Below are 21867 nucleotides of genomic sequence, written 5' to 3' on the forward strand. Positions count from 1 at the left end.
TAATAAAAGTACGCGGTTTTCGTTTGAAAAAAAAAGAAAATTGTATCATTACAGAAAACATTATAAATGTATAATATCTTAAATGGTAGAGAAATCTAAATATTTGAAAATATATATTATTTTTTCTATTAAGTACCTAGCTAATAAGTTCTTATGGAATAGGCGTATTCTGTAGTTATATAAAAATTTGAAGGGACAAAAAAATGGGAGTGATCATCCTGTATAATATATATATACGTATACAGTAGACAAACAGTTTCCCACCTCCTCGCACCCCATTCACCAAAGCACAGCTTTTGTCAGTAACTTGGACGCCCCCTCTCTTGCTGCCTATCGTCGACGTCGTTGTCGTCGTCGTCATCGTCGACTCGTCTCCGCGTTCCCGTGCAGAGTGGATTTCCAATCCCATAGCGATTATCGTGAAACGCGCACGTCGGGTTATGTATACAGGCGTGCGCGTTGCCAAAACTGCCAATTAAAGTCTGAAAGCGAAGCGAGCCGTGTGTTATCGACACCGGAGCAGCGCAACGCGCAACGCCCCCAGGGGGATCCGGTGCGCCATATCGGACGTTCACGCGCCCTCTCCGCCACCGCCGACGCATCACCCGCGTCCTGCAGGACTTCTCACCGCCCGAATCATCCATCCACCCACCATAACTCTATTCCGGTATATTGCATGCACGTCATATATACATTATATATTACACGTATATATATATTTAATCAACAGACGGGCGAGTGGTCGGCGTGCGTATTTATATATATATATAAGCGGGGCGGGTGTGGGTGTCGTAGACCTTCCTCCCGTCTCACCGAAGGTTAAGCCTTTATATTATATATATTATCCTCCTGAACCTTTTGTCAGTACTTACGTGCGTTAAATCCAAAATCGAGCGCCCTGCTGCACTCTCCACGCGCAGTACGTTTACGGCGTGAATATATATATATATGCGTTATCTGCAACACCTTTTTTGACGCAATCGGACCGACCAACTAAATATTTTTACCGCTCTCCGTTTCCCCGAGTTTCTAGTTAAGCTTTATTCGAGTTTAGCACAATATTATATACTATAAAGTAAATATAAAGGTACAACATAAAACGCTCATTGCAATGCACTGTAAAGGAAAGCTTAAAGCGCCAAATCACGAAAAGAAATCAAAAACAATGACAGAATAAATTACGAAATAATATAATGTAGTGCTGTAGTCGATGTAGACTATTTTCTATATATATATAAATATACATTATATATGGGCGAGTTTATATACATGTATACCTAAACATAATATTATATGTATGTATAGAGAATATACATATATACTGTAGAAATACGCAAATATATATAAATGTGGACAAGTTGATAAAAAAAATGAACTCTAATTAGTTAAGTCACCATTATGAACTCTGTTCGTTAATATAGCTAACAAAAAACATATTAACTGTAAACGCTAAAAGGCAACTTAGAGAAAAGTATTAACTTGATTTAGTTATATGTAATCAATTATTTATTTTTCATAATTACCGAATTCATTACATATTTATAAAGACTGAGCAACTTTAAAATTTTAAGTAATAACAAAATATTTTGTTCAAAATTCATCTAGTCTACTCTATTTATTTTTATTACACTTTATAGTTATATAGTGGTTTAGGCAACTACAAGTTTGTGTCAACTAAATTATTAAATCAAGAAAAATTAGTATTTATTTAAAATCATTTTTTATAAAGTGATTAAACAAAAATAACAATAATTTATTTTTTTGTTATAAATACAGTTATAGCCTATAGGTATTTAGAAATATGATAAAATACCTACCAATTATTTTTCAAATTAACTGGAAAGTAAGTATTGTATGTAAGTATTGTTACAATAGATTGTTTAATTAAAGATATAATTTAATTACATTTTAATAAGATAAACTATATTGCTCAACCTTGTAATAAACTATGAATATATATTATACAACATACCGGCTTCTACAGGAAATATTCATCCAATATATTTTGATTGTCGAAGAAATTTTCATTGATTATTTTTATTACTATTTGTAATTATAATATATGTTCAATATGGTTCTATTTTGGCTGGTACTGATTGGTTCCCGAGCTCCAACCCCACGTGCCGAATTGGTTCCCCTTTAAAAAAGGTATTTTATTAAGTTGAGCCGAATTGATTCCCGTTTAATTACACACATTTTCCTTCTCGATTTTACAGGCTCAGGACTGTCAACTTAAAAGTAGACTTGGTTAAAAATGTGCGTTAATGTGTATTATAAGTAAATGATATAATATATAAAATTTGAAATCGTTGATTTGAAAGTCAACTAGTCATCACTTAATTTAGGTGTACAAAATACAAATAATAAAATTGTAATAATGTAATACAATTATTTAAAATCGTTGATTTGCAAATTTGAAGCAAACTTTCTTTAAGTATTTAATTCGCGTAAGCTTCTCATTAATGTACTCAGTCGTACAATTTTCTAAGTATTTGTTATTTCTTTCCTGTTTTCTAGTAAGTTTCCTAATATTATTACTTCGAAATTTAATATAATTTAATGTCTGATTGCTGTTTGAAGTTTCCATGAAATAAAATATATTAGTATGGGCAGTTGTGAATTCTTTATTCAGCTTTGAATGGAACGATTCGCAACAATTTGTAGTCCTATCAATATTTTTGTCAAATCTAGCCCAAACACAAACGGGAACCAATTCAACTAAACCTAGTAAAATATATTTTTTAAACGGGAACTAATTCGGCTCAACTTAATAATATATCTTTTTCAAATGGGAACCAATTCGGTTACTCCTTTTATTTTTTGTGAATTTTTTAGGCACTTCTATCTAATAAAATCAAAAAATATATTTAAAAAAAATATGTTTAGTGCTGTCAAACTCAAATGTTTTCTTAAATATTACAATATACATATCTTGAGTGTGATTTATTTTTATTAATATTTAAATATTGATAACTTTTCAAATTATCAGATAATTTAAAAATGTTTATATAAATTATTTTTTGGACGGAGTGATGAAAGTATTGATTTTACAATGATATATGTTGTGTGTGTTTTTTATGTCTGTCATCATTTTTTGAACTATTATTATAGAAAAGTTAAATTTTCTATTATTTTTCTTAATTTTTTTTTTTATAGAAGTTAATATACATTTTTTTGCTTTATTAAAAAACTTGAAAATTAAATACGAGGTTATTCTGAAAAAATAAAAAAATTATTTTTACAATTTTTATAAACGCTATAAAAAATGATGTTAATTAATGTAATATTTTTTTATTCATTTTATAACTAATAATATTATGGTTTTTATACTTAAGCTTAAACATGTATAACAATTAGTACAAACTATAAGTATGCCTATTAAATATACACATTTAAATAATTGAATGATTTAAGACTACCGATATTTAATATATAACTTATAACATTATTATAACATGGATTGATATCATAATAAGAATAACATAATAATATCATATAGGTATCATATCACATTCGATTTGCACGTAATTTATACCTAAACGTGTGTATAATTTAACCGTTTTTAGAAGTTAGAACACCATATTATTCATATACTAATACGTATAATATTTGAAAGTACGTTAAATGGAATGGTAAGTATATAATATAATTATAGACCTGTTGAATATTATATATTACTATAATAATATTATGGTATCTACTGAATTTCAATAGATTTACTTCGGTAAGTAGAATTAATTTATAGGCGGTAGATAATATGCGGTTTATATATCTAGCCTTATAACCATCAATTTTTTATTTTATCATTTAGGCGTAGATAGCATCTATAATATTTCATTCAGACTCGTGCGGGAATTTAAAAACACTACAATTATATATACGGACCAAACGAATTAGTTACGTTTGGTGAAAACAAGAAGATAGGTAATATAATACAATAACCAAGTGAAGGCAACTTGATCCATATGCATTGAGTATGAGTTGGTTAACAAATTGTATTATTATATTTTAAAAAATTACGTTAAAGTGATTCATAAAAGTATGATAATCTTATTAACTGTTGAAGCCTAAAAGTGTACTAAAATATATAAAAATTGACAAATTTAAAATTATCAAGTACATATTTTAATTGCTTAATTTTGTTTATATTCAGCCAAGCTTATAAGATATGGATATTTAATAATATTATTATAACTTTATAAACAATTTCAACGCTTTTTAAATTAGTTTTTACTTTTACCTTTACAACTACTACCTACTTAATAGCCAATAGGCACTATTAGGTGTTATTATCAATATAATTTATTGTATTTAAGAATATATATGTATTAGTATAGATATTATATAATTGCTGGTTTGTACTGCTCAGGTATTATTTTTTACAAATAATAAATAGAAAATATACAACTAGAAAAATGCGTAAGATTATACAATATTCGTTATTATTATTTTTTTTTTATAATAAATTAAACATGTGGTATTTATCTGAAGTTTCATCTTGTGAAATAATAATTATGACATACACGTGTTGACGGTGTAGTATGCAGGACATCACGAAAATAGCGCGTGTCAGTCACTATTATCCAAAGAAGGGGATGGTATTTTATTTTTATTATTATTACACACATCGTATAAATACAGTGAAACAAATATAATAATACTGTGGACAAGTGGCAATTATCACTATGACATCCTTGTTCAGAAAACCCTGTACAGTGCACTACGCATGTGTAATGTATGTAAAATTTACATGTATATATATATATACTATATTATATATTGTTTGGCCGTTTTCTGTGTTATTATTTTAACAATGTTTTGGGAAAGGTGGGTATAACAGTTACAAAAAATGGTGGATGAATGCTTATATATATTCAGAGAGGAGGGGACAACATCGAAAGGTAGTAATTATGTTTATTTATATATATTACTAGGGAAAATTTAGAATGTGACAGATGTTTATCTTGTGTGAAGGGGTGTATAGGTAATAAGTGACGATCACGATATAGATATTGAATTGCCCAGGTCATCTAACAACCTATTCGTGACCGATTGGGCATCACTTTAACCCTATGGCCAATATGTATGTATATTTCTCCACTTATTATATTATTAATTTTTTTTTTTTTGTAATCATAACAAAGTTAAAATAGGAATAGAGTAATATTAATATTAATATTTTAATTTAATATTAATGCAATATGAACATTGTTTTACTATAATAAATCTTAATTCGTGTAAGCACGAAAAAAACCATACTATATTAAATAATAGAAAAACACAATTAAATAACACTTACAAAAAATACAAATATGTTTTGTTAAAAATGTGTAAGTACTCGTATATGTACATTTTTTGTTTACATTTGACTGATCTACAGTTTTTATAAATTGTGCTAGGTAACTGAAAATAGATTATTTACCTAATTAATTTTAGTATTATGTATTAACATCTGATATTTTCCTAATCGATATCTTGCAAGTTGCAATTTATTTACTTATGTATATATTGATTAAATATATCCATATTTTCTAAGCAAACCCCAATTCGGTAAGAGAAATCTGTAAATTTGTAAATGGCTTGACATGGCCTGATCCGTAGTTTAATCTATGAACTGTTTAAACAATAAATAGGTACTCAACTATTAACCATATAACATTATCTTAGGTCAAGCACGTTTACAGGGAGGGGTTCAAATACATTATTTGGCATTTAATTTAATGCTTAGGTAATTTAAACAATTGTATAGATTACCGGCTGTATTTGTTATTATATAAAATTCCTAGACATTTTATAAAATACCAATATTACATACACATAACTGCGGCTAACATGTATACTAAGTACCAACCTATTAATTATTATAATTGTACCTTTTTAAATTTTCAAAAGTAAATTTTACTGTATAGGTAATTATTATATTTTATCTAATGTTATTGTACAATACAATATTATATAAACTCTCTCCTTTACTTATATTTTATGTGTGGTATATAACGTATTAACATTAATAGTTAATTATGTATAATATAAAAAAAAAAAAATTGAATTCAAAATATATTTACTTTTTAGATTTTACTTTACATTTTATAGAATTGAGATTTGTTATGTAGGTTGTTAAAAAAAAACGAGTAAAATATTTTATAGATTATCAAATTATTAAATTTTGCTATCTATTTGTTTATAAATAGTTTTTAGTCTAAATTGTATTAACATTTTTGTTAATTTACACTTTTTAGAAATAGTTTGGCTAAATATTATGTAACATGTATTATTGTTAATTAACAATGTAGCTTGTAACTGTGTAACTGTGTGTATTACATTTAACATTTTATTAATCATAATATTATTTAAATAAGTAGACAAAAAATTATCGAAAAATTGTATTTAATTATCTTTATCTATATTAACTTTATTATTTTATATAGGTATTTGATATAGGTATACATTTTATTGGATACAAAAAAATAATTATATTGTACTAAATGATTTATAATATTTAAAGAGAATTTTGAAGGCAATAAATGTAATAAACCCGGAATTTTCGTTTAAAGGGCGCCAGAAATTGTTCGGTGGTCGTCAAGGTGACGCGTGCCAAGTGCTTAGACACGGATTGGCCGCTCGTGTACCCCCCTTTTGGTAGGCGGGGTTTGGGTTGGCGCTACCGTATCCGTGTAACCATCGAAAGCGTAGTGAATGTTCAGGCAGCTGTTATCCTTTACGGTTCACGATCAGTCGCTGCTACGCATAGATTAACTTAGTATTGCAGTGCCCGAACATCCCATCTCATATTTTAATAAGACTATTAGGTAACTACATAACCAAGTAAGTAAATACTGGATACATATTAATTTATTATATTACTTGTAAATATATTTATAATGTACCTTAGGCAGATTAGATATTATATTATTTATAAAACTATATATACCTAAGTAGTATAATTTGAAATTAAATTCATAAGACTAATGAGTACATTTATAAATTATCGAAAAATAAAAAATAAACAAAAAACTATCCGAGACATAATTATCATTTGTCGTTACTTCATACTGAATTTTTATGTATTATTAAGTATTAATAAATCAGGTTTAAATTCATCGTAACTTTATAGTTTATACATTTTTTCATTTTTATATAAACTTAATGACATATTTACTATAATTATTATATTCAATATTCAGTATCTATATAACGTGTAATAAAGTCACCGTACAAAAATAATCATATTCAAACAAAAGTTAAAATAATCACATGCCGTTAAGTAAAATAAGTAGCTACATTTGTTGAATTTTTAGATTTTAAAATACAGCTATATTATAATATTCATGTTAAAACCATTTATTAATTTTAAATTCTTTTAATGTATAGGTAAGTGCATACAAATATGAATATATGCGTAGAGATTATCAAATTTTCAATATTGTCTTAAAATTATTTAAAATAATATAATCTGGGTACCATTGTTTAATAACAAAGCTATATATTTAATTTGTGTGGATTTTAATTATACATTTGTAGACTAGTAGTGGTATACTGGTTCTATGGTAATAACTTACCAAAACATGAATATTGTTTTTAATTATAATAATGCATTATAGTAGTATTTGATGATTATCTATCATTAGAATTTGACATCAGAAAAAATAAAATATGCAAAGTCTGTGTAGTATTAAATTAGGTATACCTATTATAGTGAATTATAGTTTCAAATTTTATTAGTAAGAATTGTCTATAACAGATGATAATGTGCATTTATAATTATTAATTAGTTATGAACTTCCAGAGTTGTATACACTGTATAAAAGGTTAAATATTAAATACCCACAGGATACAGAAATGCGAATTGCCGATAAAAAGGTACCACCAATCTATTAATATAACAAGACGTATAAACTACTATACACACATCAATCTACTTAATAATGCAATGTATTACATCAGCGGTTCTTATACTCAAGTAGTCAAGTCCATTCTTAAACTCAGTTCTTAAAATGTGAGGGTCATCAAAACTCATGTTGATAATTCACGGCGTATAGGTAGTTTCGGGTATGGAGATTGGACACATAATGTACAAAACGTATAAAAGTTATATTCGAGATAAAATTGCTAATGTAGTCCGCGATTTCTATAAGTTTTTGTGTTTGTTGTACTGCCTGTACTACTCAACATATGTATTAAAATTAAAATAGTAAATAACAATTTATATATTCTTAATTGTTATCAATATGTAATTAATCATTTACTATGAAATTAAAAAGTATTATTATTTGTATTTTAATACGCAGACTACTTATGTACATAATATTATATAGTATTATAGGTATAGTTCAGGAATGGTCAAACTGCGGCTCTTGTCACAGACTTATGCGATTATTGTGTCTTACCGTAAGACATAACCCGCAAAACATTTTTACTAATACAAGTATATGTATTTCTAGCATTTTCTATTTATTATAATGTATAAACAATAGCGATCGGGACAATTAAGCAGCACAATATAATTTCGTATTTTACGATAGATAGAATATTTTTTTTCCTTTGTTGGTTTACTTCCACATAATATATATTATAGTTCATTACATTCTTAAACATATTTTTCATTATATTGCGTAGCTCGCAAATTTTTTCTTTCTGGCCACCTCTGATTAAGTATATTATAGTTATTTAAATTACATTTTATTGTATTATAGATATTTATAAAAGTTATTGAATGAATATTTTTTCCAATCAAAAAACACACTTTAAAAAATTATTTATATTAAATCAAACCTTTATCACAGTATTTTACAGTATTTTTTAAGTATTAGCATATTCCATTCGTTAGACAAATATTAGGATAACTAAAAACAACATATACTTACTTATTATAATCTGCATGTACATTTGTGAATTTCTTCATTATTAGGTTCTATTAAAATCATTTATTAGGAACCACCCATTGACGACACTTAAAGTGTTTTATATTAAAAGGATTCGTTGATGAATAGGTCATGAACCAGTTTCTTTTCAACATCTTAGAGTTTGCCAGGAATTGGTTTAGATAAATTGTTTGTAATGAATAATGATGTTGGGTGGTCATTTAAAAACTACCATAAACCGGTATGTGATTTTATTCCTGTTTCTACAATAGTCTTCATTTTTAAGTTTACGTGTATAAAGTTTAAGTTGTGACATAAAATAGTGCATTAATGATTGATCAATATATTTTGTTTTGCGTAATTTTAATTTTATTGATATAATAATACGTCGAGATAGGTTTTAGGAAGAAGTTTGTAAGGATTGCATTTTTTTAGGAATATTTTTGTATTAGTTTAGACTTTAAATTAAGAAAGGAGTTGAATTTAATAAATAAAATAATAAAATATTGTTCAGTATATAGTGTAACCTATAGTTTTTTTGTCAAAGTTGACTCCAAATTGATAATATTATGTTGTGTCTATAATATATGTGTTATTTGTAGACAGAAGTTATGTTGGACTTTTAACGTAAACATGAGTTGAGTATACAAAATGAAAATGATTTACTTCGACTTAATAACTAATATGTAGATACTAATTTTATTTGTATATAGATACGTATATTATATAATATATATACTTCTATATGTGGCACGCGAGAGTTCAAGGTGGTGCTTATAATGTATTTAATTATACATAGATATTAGATATTGTAGTATGAAAATATTAATAATATAAAATATAAATATAATTTATGTTCTTTTAAAATTTAAGAACAATGAACAATTATTTTCATGCAGATATAGTAAATGTAATTAGATAATAGCAGTATAAAAATATACCTAAAACATTTAAAAAAAAATATTACAATTAATATAAAAATAATATACTACAATTTATAATTAAAAATTGAAAATGTTTGAACCTAACTAAGTTTTATTATTTACATAATAAAATTAAATTTGAACACAGTTTGTTGAAAAATGACAAAAGAAATTAAATTGATTATTTTATTATAAATTAATAATAGTCAGGCAAATTTTTGAATAATGTAAAATTTATTTAAACATTTTGGTAATTTTTCCAGTTAATTCTAGTTTTGGATTAAATTTATATTTGAACATTTTAATTGGTTTGAGTTCGATTAAAAAAATGTGCTATTCGGTTTGAACTAAATAAATTATAAGTTAAAATAACCTACAGAAAATTATATTCATTAGAACCCTAAAAAGTTTTAAAAAAGTAAATTTAAAATTCTTTTAATCAAAATATATGCGGGCACTGGATCAAAAAAATAGGTATATAGTAGGGGTCGGGAACCTGCGGCTCCGGAGCCGCGTGCGTCTCTTTAACATGCAACCTGCGGCTCTTTGGATAATTATCAATCGAGATCCGTAAAATATAAATTACATTTTACCTGCGTTATTATAGTGATAAATATAGTTTTTCTATATTTTCTAAATTTAAGACGTATTATTATGTTTTTATTGCCTACCATTTTCTCAATGAAATAATAATACGACTATCTTTATTCTAATACATGTACTAATAAAGTAATAATTTATACACCACAATTAAAAAAAAAGATTGTTCAAACCTGTGCTGCTCCCTGGATATCATAGTTTTGTTAAGTTTACTTAAGTATCACATTCCATTAGTACTTAGATTTTTTAAACTATTTTATGCATATTCTGTAGCCATACAAAACGCTTGTTCACGGCAAAAATCAACTTTTTTTACTGTAAAATGACGACCTTACAACGGGATAAACGTACAAGCACTTAATTTGTCACGGGAAACGCCGTGCAGAGTCGTGCAGTTCGTATAGGATTCTCGAGTGCTTAGTGAAGTTACGATAGTTTGTGAAATTAAATAACGTGTGTATCCCAGAAGACGGACGATAATAGGCGGTGCAGAACTCAGGTGTCGATGCCGTAGTGGTGACTGGTGGTTGCTGGTCTGTGGATGGATATTATAGTACAGAAGTACCGCGACTATAGTAATACGTGGTAACGACGGGATGTATTATAAATTATAACGATAACATTATGAAGCATAAGGCGTTATAGCCGTGTCGATAAACCGTCGGCGACGCGGGGCAAAACCAATTATTAAAGTCACCGAACGACGGCAACGACGACGTTGGCGGCTTCGAAACGACGATAAGTATACGTGACACACACACACACACACACACACATACACGCGCACATTACGCGCACAAGTCCTTTTGTGGGAGACACCGCCACCGTTTATACGTATTATTATTGTAAACAATTCATCCGTGCGAACGGGACGACTGCGAGGGCCGCGCACGCGCGTGTGTGACGCACGGGACGCGCGTTTAACACGGGATTACGGCGGCGGCGGCGGCGGCGACGACGATAATATTATAACAATAAAACAACACTGCGGCGGCACTATTGTATATAATATTGTTATACTGTTATGATTAAAACGTTTATTATGCGTATGCGTTCGCGTGTGTGGTTGCGCGTGTGTGCCGCCGCGATGATCTCGAAAAGTCGACGCGCCGACCGACCGACGTGATAAAGGCGCCTCTCTCGGGAGACTCGGCCGCCGCGCACCGCCCGGAGGAGGACGCCAATGACACGGTCCGGGGCACATCGCATCGCACCGCACCGCACGCTCGCCGGCGGGGGATTCTCCCGGGTCAACCGGACCGTGGCCGCCGATGCGGACGCACTGGCGCGTTCTTCACGCGTACTTAACGCCGCCTATGGAAACGTGTTATACGTATAACACTTCAATATATATATATATATTATATACGAATGAATGTGCGATTTGTCGGCAGATCGTCACATGCTCATTACACTATGCCGTGTATATGATATAATTTATCGTGTGTATCGTACAACATGTGACATATTTATGTCCGCCTTCAATAAAGAGACCTACGATATATTATTTATATATATATATATGTGTGTGTGTACGCGCGTTTATAAGTCCGCGGGGAATTGATTTCGATTTTAATGGTTATTAAAAAAAAAAAATGTATCTCTCAGAGCCCTTATTTCCTCGCCGCAACGTAATCTACAATTTTGTTTATGCGTATAAACTATGGCAACTGCACATATCTAATATTTATTGTCAACAAATATATTTTTGTATCGAATACCATAATATTGTTAGTATTATAATAATATTGTAACTATGACCTAATCATAGGCGCAATTAGGGGGAGGGGGCTTAGCTCCTCAAGTTTTATCCATAGCCCCCCTCCAGTTTTTAAACGATTTTACTTGAAGCTTATTAAAATTATTGAAACCATTTATATACAAATAACAAAGTAATTTAATATTTATTGACGTTTATATTATTTAAAATCTCTATTGCAGCTTATTAGTTATAATTTCCAATAGGAAATTGACAGTTTAAGGTCCGAAGTGGTAGTTGCACATAATTGTTTAAAAGTCTCAAAAAATGATTTTGATTTTAATGATTTAAAAAAAGTTGTTGAAAACCATATCTATCCAAATTTATTTAAGCTGTTACAAATCGCAGTAACAATACCTGTAAGTTCAGCTACACGCGAACGCTCATTTTCCTCAAAGAGGCGTATAAAAAATTGGTTAAGAAGTAGTATGGGACAAGAAAGATTTAATAATTTATCTATTTTATGTATAGAAAGAGACATTGCTAATATAATCGACACTCAGGTTATTGTTGATGAATTTTCAAAAAAAGGTTAGGCGTATTACTTTAATATAAAATAATAATACTATCAATATGTTATGAGTTATGAGTTAAGTACTTATGTAATTTATTATAATAGGTATATGATAAAATATTTTTTTTTACTTTTTTATAATACTAACAATACAATTTAAACGTGTGTAGTTTATTAATGTTAAAAATAGTATTGAGCTAATTATGTCATAAATGTACTTTAGCGGTTATGTGTAATATTCTTTTATACATATAAATATAACATTGACATTTTAATAATAGTACGTATATTTATTTGTTAGAATCATTCAATGCTATTTTGAATTTTCTAATAACCATTTCACGTAAAAAATAAATTACACAAAGTATAAAAATATGGTTGCTATTACACAAAATAGATAGAATATGTGTCTATGAATCTAAAAACAATTACATCTTATGATTTAAATTTAAGAATATTTATAATTATTTCTTGAAAAATTTGATTGTACTATAATATAAATGCGACATAATTTATAATAGCGGTTTTTAAACTTATGTAAAACACGAACCCCCGATGAAAGAAAGAGACCCCTCTCCCCATATCAACTTTTTTTCTAAAACCTTTTTTATTGTAAAGTATTTCATGTTATGTGAACAGGCTGGAATCACCAATTGAGCTTCCGTGGACCACACTTTGAGATGCGCTGATTTATAGTGTTTAAAATATTCTATACACACAAAACATAATTCTATAAGTATTATGCTTATTGTTTATTCATATTTTATGGAGTATGAAGTTATGAGGATACAAATAAACAATTTCTTAATGTATTGACTAAAAGCTTAAAGTTATACCTAAGTATATAAAAATATAATAATAATTTCATAAAATAATGACCTTTAGTTTTAAATATTTTATTAGAATTATTTATTTAATTATCATTTATTTTTTAAATGTGACCAGTAACGATAAATGGATAAACTCTTGTTTCTAGATGAATTATTGGAATACTATGAATGAGGTTATTTTAGAATAAAACATTCAACAAGAGAGTCGCGTCAACAACTAAAAGGAGACGTGCTTGAATATATTTTCTGATTTATTTCCAGTACGTCATTACCTAAAGAAGATTATGCCACATACTGGTAAGAATTAGTTCCATATTATAATATAATTTTAATTTTAATTAAATATTTAATATAATTAAATTATTATATAAGTTATTATTACCTTCACTGGCCCGTCTTGCCCAATAAAATATAAAAATTATAATGGTGACATCTCGTTATTCATGATGTATATCTACCTATTTTTCATTATTCCAATAAAACTTCGTAAAAGCATGTAGTCATGTACTCATGTAAGCATATTAATAACTTAATTTGTAATTGTATTATTAACTCATCACTGCTAGTTATTGCGCATTTATATTATTATTTGAAATTTCTAAAAACGATGTTTTCGGCTAAAATTGTATAGTTTATTTTATTTTTTGTGATCAGTTTAATGTTTAGACTTAATTATTTTACAACCTGCAGTCATCTGCAGTCCACTTGCGGCATTAAATGCTGAAAGTAATAAACGAGGCACGTGCACCTGAATATTAAACGCAACACTAATAAGGCAACAATTCTTAAATACTTACATATACGCACGCATAATAATTATATCAAATAATTATAATTGTGTGTGTACGTAGTTGTACAAAAAAATAAACTGGTTGTGCAACATGTATTACATTTTGTTCAGTTGTCTGCACAAATAAATCAATTATGTGCACATCATCTTACACTGCATATAATATATACGTCTCGCAAGACGTCTTTCAAAGAATTGAATGATGATATAAATACCGGGAGCCGAGTCGGTACATCTGCTTACTTCTACCTAGGTGTTAATGGGCGGTAGTTTTACGAAATTACAGAGACACGTCGTTTTCACCGGCTCGGATCCGCCCCAAACCGCCAGAAGGTCTTCCAATCGACCTGACTCGATGCATTATACCATATATTATGCACATTGCACGCTATATACCGAAATTATATTCCATTTTACTGGAGGATTCTCTTGATTCCCTGAAAATATCCAAAAATAATGAGGACCAAGAAGTATTGTAATATTTTTATTTTTTAACACAAATGTCTTGAGCACAAAATAATTCATCACCACTTATAACATGTCGTGTTAACTGTTTATTATATTTTTGATCGCTGTGTAAATTTAACACGTTTACAATGTCATCATAGCTACCCAGTACCTATTCATATTATCCGAAATTATTTTATTTCAAACTTTATGCATTTAATAGATTTTATTTTTGCTACTAGATATTGTTTTTTTTATTTTTTAATAGAAAATAATAAAAACAAAATTGACTTTAATCCTTTAATAATATAAATTAAACGTATTTTTCACGGTGATCAAATAAATATTATTATTATTATTATATAGTATATTATTATATTATAATATTTCAAATAATATATAATAAGATAACCTAGGCTAGCTGCATACGAATAATTAAATTACAGTCTATTATGATGAATAACGATAAGTAATTTTATAATAATTGAGTTTTATATATTCTGTTAAAATTAAAACACGCAATTATATAATAGCTAATTATGAATTTATTCCTTGCAAAATCGTTTTTTTCCATATCGTTTTATTATATTTAAGTACACGTACATATTTTTTATTACATTTTTTATACTTCAAATCTATCCTAACCAATAGTATCTAAAAGTAGACATTATATAAATGTATCAGTTGCAACTTATAAGTAGGCCAAGTAGCAAGTACTTATAAATTATAATACTACACACATATTAGCAGATATATATTGTATAAATTCAAATAGTAGATTAGGACATATTTTGTCGCATGCAACTTTTATTTTTTGATAAAAGTTAAATCATTTTTTAATTATTATTATAATATATAATAGGTAAATTGCATTTCTCAAAATTCACCTAGTCTATAAAATAGTCCCTTAAATTGATAATTTGATAATGATGTCATTTATTGATTCACATTACAGGACAAGCTGGCGTTAACCAATTAGGCGGGGTATTTGTCAACGGTCGCCCACTGCCCGACTATGTTAGAAGGCGTATAGTACAGCTAGCTCTGTTAGGTGTCCGCCCATGTGATATATCTCGACAACTTCTGGTTTCACATGGATGCGTATCAAAAATCTTAACTAGATTTTATGAAACCGGCTCAATACGGCCAGGCTCCATCGGTGGTGCTGGATTGCAAAAAAATAAGGTACCTACATACACACGATAGCTAAGTTACGTAGTTTTGCGTGATATTGGTTCTAGTTAAAAACATCGTAAATTGTAACAGCTAAGAGTACAAAAGATTTATATCTACTATACTTACGTATATATAAGTAATAGATGGCTTATAGAGTAGAAACAAAGTTTTTTATAATAATCAGTACTAAAACCATAGTTAAAAAATCAAATTTAAATTAACATTTTAAATGTTAATCGAGTTGATTAATTGTATACGTACAAATTAATAACCAAGTAATATGTATACATATAGTTATATATTATTATATATTATAGTTCCAATTAATTTAAAAAATCAATTTTAAATAAAAACAAAATATAAATAATATTTTTTGTTAAATCATGGTGCATACGTAGTCTCCATAAAACTACGTGTTTTTATTTATTAATAATTAAGGACTTTGATAAATATCTATACTCAGGTATACTCTATAAGAGTTCATATCGTGAGTGTCTTTTACCATATTATGTCTAACAACTACTGTAATTGGGTGCCTGCAGAGAATTGGGCCACAATAATCCTTTTTTAAAAAATTATACGATAATATTATAATTAGGCTACGAAAATTTGTCATTTTTATCAGGTAAACCCAGTCCAGTGATTGGGCAACAATTCAGAAACGTAGGAACATTAAAAGCCAGTAAATAAACTTTAAATTCAAAATAATCATATTTTTAATGAAATTGGAAAAAAACAGATTTAAATTTGTAAAATCAATAATTTGCATTATTATATATATATATATATTTGATTATCTAATTCTATGTACCTATATTGTAAATTGTATTTTTAAGGAATTTAAAACAAAAATTAATAATTATTTCATTAATTTTATGTATTTAATTTAATTTTGTTTTAAAAAAAATTTTTAAAACCATATAGTTATAATAGATACTGTTATCATTCACTATAACCACAATCTACTGGGAATTAGGCTCAACTTTTGGATCCAATACGATACATAAATACACGATAAGAGACGTAACTTTGAACCTCGGTCTTAAGAGGACGTTATACTTGCATGTGTTGTCTGTCTTGCTAACATACATCATAGCAAATTTGCGTTCTGCAGAATACGTTTTGTGATGTTAGCTTTAATATTAGAATATATTTACTTATTACATATTAAAAAATTTAAAGCTAAGAATATCATCTAGAAAATGGTTATATGCTTTTATTGATATTATATGGTTTTAAAGTACTACAACTTTAAAATTTTCATAAATCATAATTCACTTTTAAATCATATCACTAATAAAATCATGTAACATTTTCTATAGATAAAATTTTTAGCTTTAAATCTGATCATAGGTAAATTTACTCTAATATTAAAGCTAACATCACAAAATATGTTCAAAAAATTTAAGTAACATTTAATTTATTAACAATGTATACATTATACTGTTAATTATTACCTAATTAATCAAAATCCTTTTATTATTTAGACTACACAAGGACATTTTTCAAAGAAAAGTACCAGATGTAAACAAGATGTATCAAACAGAATGGCCGGATCTCTAACTACACCTTCTCCGATACGTAATCTCCCTTGGATGCATCCTCTAGGTAAAACATTTAACCATGTAAATTATTTTAATTTAGTTATTAATACGTAATTTATTAAATTTAGTTTATAATATTCTAAAAACGTCAATCATTTGATTTTAATATTCTGTTGTTAACTCAATAACGCGCGGTATGTTCTGTTTTTGAAACTACAGTTTTAAATTATTTTACAGCATATATATTTTAAAAATGTAAGGTTATATTTAATATTTTTTTGGAATATTTCATTGTTTTGTAACTTAGAGGTATAATAAAGAATAGAAAAATAAATACATAAATTTTAATAAAGACTATAGATATTCAATAGATTATAATTGTACCAAATTATAATTTAAACATCATGTTAATTTTTTTCCTGCATTTATTTGTTATAATTTTTTTTTTCGCAAATTATATTTAGATATATACTATAATAAATGAATAAATAATAAATACACATTGTTTTACCACGTGGTCCGCGTGTAAATTCTACAAATATTGGTACATATAGATCCGAAGTCTAACTGTTTAAGTCTATTATGATAGATGATATATTTATCATAATATAATGTATGCTATTAAATTTACAGATTTGTACTACGAACGAATCCATCAGCACATTCACGAAAATGGATCCGTGAGCGTCGCAGGCGAACCATCCAACGGCCATCCAGCCCCGCCAGGTCCGAAGAAACCGCATACGCCATACACCATCGAAGAGATATTGAAACCCACGGCCCCGCGGCCACGGCCACCATCGCCGTGTGGCCTACTCGTGGACGGCGTGTGCACGTGCGGCCTCACTGCAGGCAACGCCTCTGTTTCAGCGGCGTATTACGTCGACTTGCAGCAGCAGCAATTTATATGCAGTCAACCACATCGTTACTGAAACAACTTGTATACACCTACCTATTTTGTTTATTTTTCTTTTTAATTTTTTTTCTCTTTTATTATTATTATTTATTATTACTTTAATTTTAATATTGTATAATATATCTATGACAAAATCGAAAAAATAATCTTTTAAATTATTTTAAGTTATAATATACATGATTGTTATTGAACCAGTGTTGTACCTATTCATAAATATAGTTACTATATATTTGTGTGCAGCGTGTTTGTAAATATTATATAAATTCATTTTGGCGCTATAGAAATAAAAGTGAATTCATCTTGAATCTTGATACATTTTGTTTAGGGGCCTACCTATATAAATATTAATTATAAATACATACAATAACTCTAGATATCTAACGTTTATAGTACCTACGTAGTGTATAAACCAATTACTCATACTTAAATATTTAAATATTTGTTTGACTAGCAGAGAACTGCGTATTTACAGTGGCTTATACAGGGTAGTTGAGATGACACTACGCTCCGCCTTTCTTAAAAAAGTTTTTCTACAATATGTCTCTTTTATCTAGTTTCACAGTAGTATGTAATTTCAGGAAAAGTATTATACCCAAAACCGTCTTTGAAAAAAATTCTCTGCAGTAAACATTTCCGTAATATTTTGATACAGGTTCCTTTATATATTTTTTATATTTTGAACTATAAAATAACTGCAATAATTATTAATTAAATAGTATTAAATATAAAACTATTTTATTAAAAATAAAATATCGTCTCAAAAATAGACAAAAATTACAGACTAAATTATAATTATTATTCACTATGAGATTTAAAATGTTGATAAACATTTATGTTTGACCGCGCTCATTCATATATAAATTCGGGTAGGTTAATAAGCGTATATATTATAGCTGTGGGTTATCTACATTTTTTGAAACTTGTTATTTTTTAATACTTTTTAAATAGGTGTCTACTAAAAATAAACTAAAAGTAAACTTTCTCTTCTATACATCGTATCTATATAACTACTTGAGTGCGTTCTCTAATAATAATAATATGAAAATATTTCTTTTTATACAAAATCTGAAGTTAAAAATTGAATCTATATTAAATAGATTTATATCACTAACCGCATAAGCAATACAATACTATAATGGTAACTGGTAATAGGTTCGCCAATAACAATAAATGTAAAAAAAAATCAACAACAAAAGTAACTATACCTAGTTATTATTACAAACCAACTCCGCGGCGCCATGTGATCGTAAACGATTAGTCCCGAAAGAGTTTTCAAAGGTTAAACCAGTCGGGCAGGAAGAGCGTCCAATTTTTCGGTACACACGGAATTCAATTTGTCGCATACATATTACATATTATATTTGTGAGTGTCTAAGTACAGATCGTACAGCTAACACACACACACATAAATACATTTATAAATGTATGTATTATATGTGCGTGTGCCCGTGTGGGGCATGCGTGCAATGTGTAATTGTCCGATGTAATCTATTACCGTCGGTCATCAAAGAGACCAGCCCGCCGACCGTGTAATTTCCCAGTGTGATCCGACGGGCTGTATATAATAATAATTGTGAGCCAATGACATGATGTGTCACGCAAACTGTGTAATGCCTGTCCATATATAATGTGTATCGTTGATACGTACAATGATATGATACGTATCATGACGTTATAAACTACAATTTTAGCAATAAGAATATACCGGATAGAAAAATAATTGCTTATGATCCTTACTCCTTACTCCTTAAATTCTTTATAATATTTTAACGTAATACAAATTTAATGTAAACATTACCTAATAGCAAAAGATGAAGAAAAATTCATATTGTTTCATCTGATTAATATTATGTAGAAAAAAAATAAATTTATTCGTTTGCCATTTGTCTAGGACTCTAGGTTTGTTTTGGAATTAGTTATTTTTTTTTTTAGTCAGTGTGACAGTGTAGTATAATGTACCTATAGTAATTTAATTATTTTCTCAAAATAAATTAGTATATATACTTGTCTTTTATTTTAAGCAGTCAATTTAAATTTAAATTAATTTCCGAAAAAACTTAGAAAAAGGGAATATGGACAAAACATAATTTACAAAATTAATCAAACTGGTGGAAAAATGTTTATTTTTCTTCCGCTTATTGATCTATACACATGAAAAACAGTATATTGCTCCAGCTCCTTTAATAATTAATAACTAATACACTGAAATAAAATGTATCTTAAGATATTAATGAAAAAAATACATTTCTTACATATTTTTTATCGTTACATAAAATTAATAGTTGACATAATGAAGACTATGTTTCGTATTCATATTAATATACAATTAAACCGCGCTTCCTTTAAATCCAACTATAAATTATATTAATAAAAGTATATATTATAATTATATCCTTAATAGTCATTAATTTATACAATATATATGTTTTTATTTTTAATTAATTTTGAAATTTTCAACTTAAAAACATTATGAAAATAAATTTAAGAGCTCTACATATTGTGTACTATAGATAACTTTATAATTTTCTGTTTATTGAAGATATTATAACTAATACCTACTTATTAATTAATGATTAAAAATATTATTTTTATTTTTAGTTATAATCTTGTGCGATAGTAAAGATTATTGTGTGTTAAAGATAAACGAATACTAAATTCGCCACAGTGATGCCTAATTGTAAATTGTGATATAGACATATTATATGATTTAATTTGTACTAATATTTATTAAATTAATTATATATTATGTATAATTTTTTCATAATTATGTGCAAATAGTATTGTTTATTCATAATTTTTTTTCGTAGGTGCCACATATCTTGAAAGTTTAGGTAGGTCCAAGAATTAAAGGATTCTGATCCCCTTTTAAGAATGAGAGGACTGTAAAATGGATCGATAAATTTTAGTGGAATTTTGATTATGAATTTTACTACTTCATTGAATATACGGCTTATATTTATTATTATGTATACCTATTACCTACACTGAAAAAAAATTAGTTCTACTAACAAAAATATGGATATATTCTATTTTTTGATTGGTTTATGAACAAATTTACCAAATTATCAAGCAAGAAAAATAGCGCATAATCTATCATTAAAATTCAGTGTAGATTCACGCAACCGAGCTAGCAATGCGTCATTATCAATCACCGAAACCATCATTGTTGCCATCACAACTCCCAATACGAGAACCAGCAGAAAAACAAGCGTCGTGTGCAGCGAGCTTTGATTGTTAAAAGTAGCTGGCTCAGGGACAGCAGCATTTTAATTGTACGTACGAATGAATTCTGGTTGGCCGTTACTAGTTGTAATAGTAATATTGTTTGTTGTTGTAACTAAACTTTAATTGTAATGCATACAGAAATTATATACTCTCAACAAAATACCACTTTGTTATCATAACAGAAAATATTACAATGTTTGTGGATAGATAAGAATGTTTTTATAAACCTAGCAAATGTTATTTCCCATTATTGTTAAGAGAATATTTCTTGTGTTTTGGAAT

General features: G+C 27.9%; 1 protein-coding gene across 1 annotated transcript; it reads left to right on the plus strand.

Annotated features, from left to right (window-relative positions):
• Nucleotides 1–6725: 6725 nt before the first annotated feature.
• Nucleotides 6726–18503, plus strand: LOC113554482 (paired box pox-neuro protein-like). Its single transcript, XM_026958362.1, has 5 exons — nucleotides 6726–6825; nucleotides 13634–13784; nucleotides 15680–15909; nucleotides 17388–17508; nucleotides 18078–18503. The coding sequence occupies exons 2-5, from the start codon at nucleotides 13772–13774 to the stop codon at nucleotides 18374–18376; spliced, it is 663 nt and encodes a 220-aa protein (XP_026814163.1). The 5' UTR covers nucleotides 6726–6825; nucleotides 13634–13771; the 3' UTR covers nucleotides 18377–18503.
• The last annotated feature ends 3364 nt before the right edge of the window (nucleotides 18504–21867 follow it).

The sequence above is a fragment of the Rhopalosiphum maidis genome, chromosome 2, assembly GCF_003676215.2.
Source record: "Rhopalosiphum maidis isolate BTI-1 chromosome 2, ASM367621v3, whole genome shotgun sequence".
NCBI lineage: Eukaryota > Metazoa > Arthropoda > Insecta > Hemiptera > Aphididae > Rhopalosiphum > Rhopalosiphum maidis.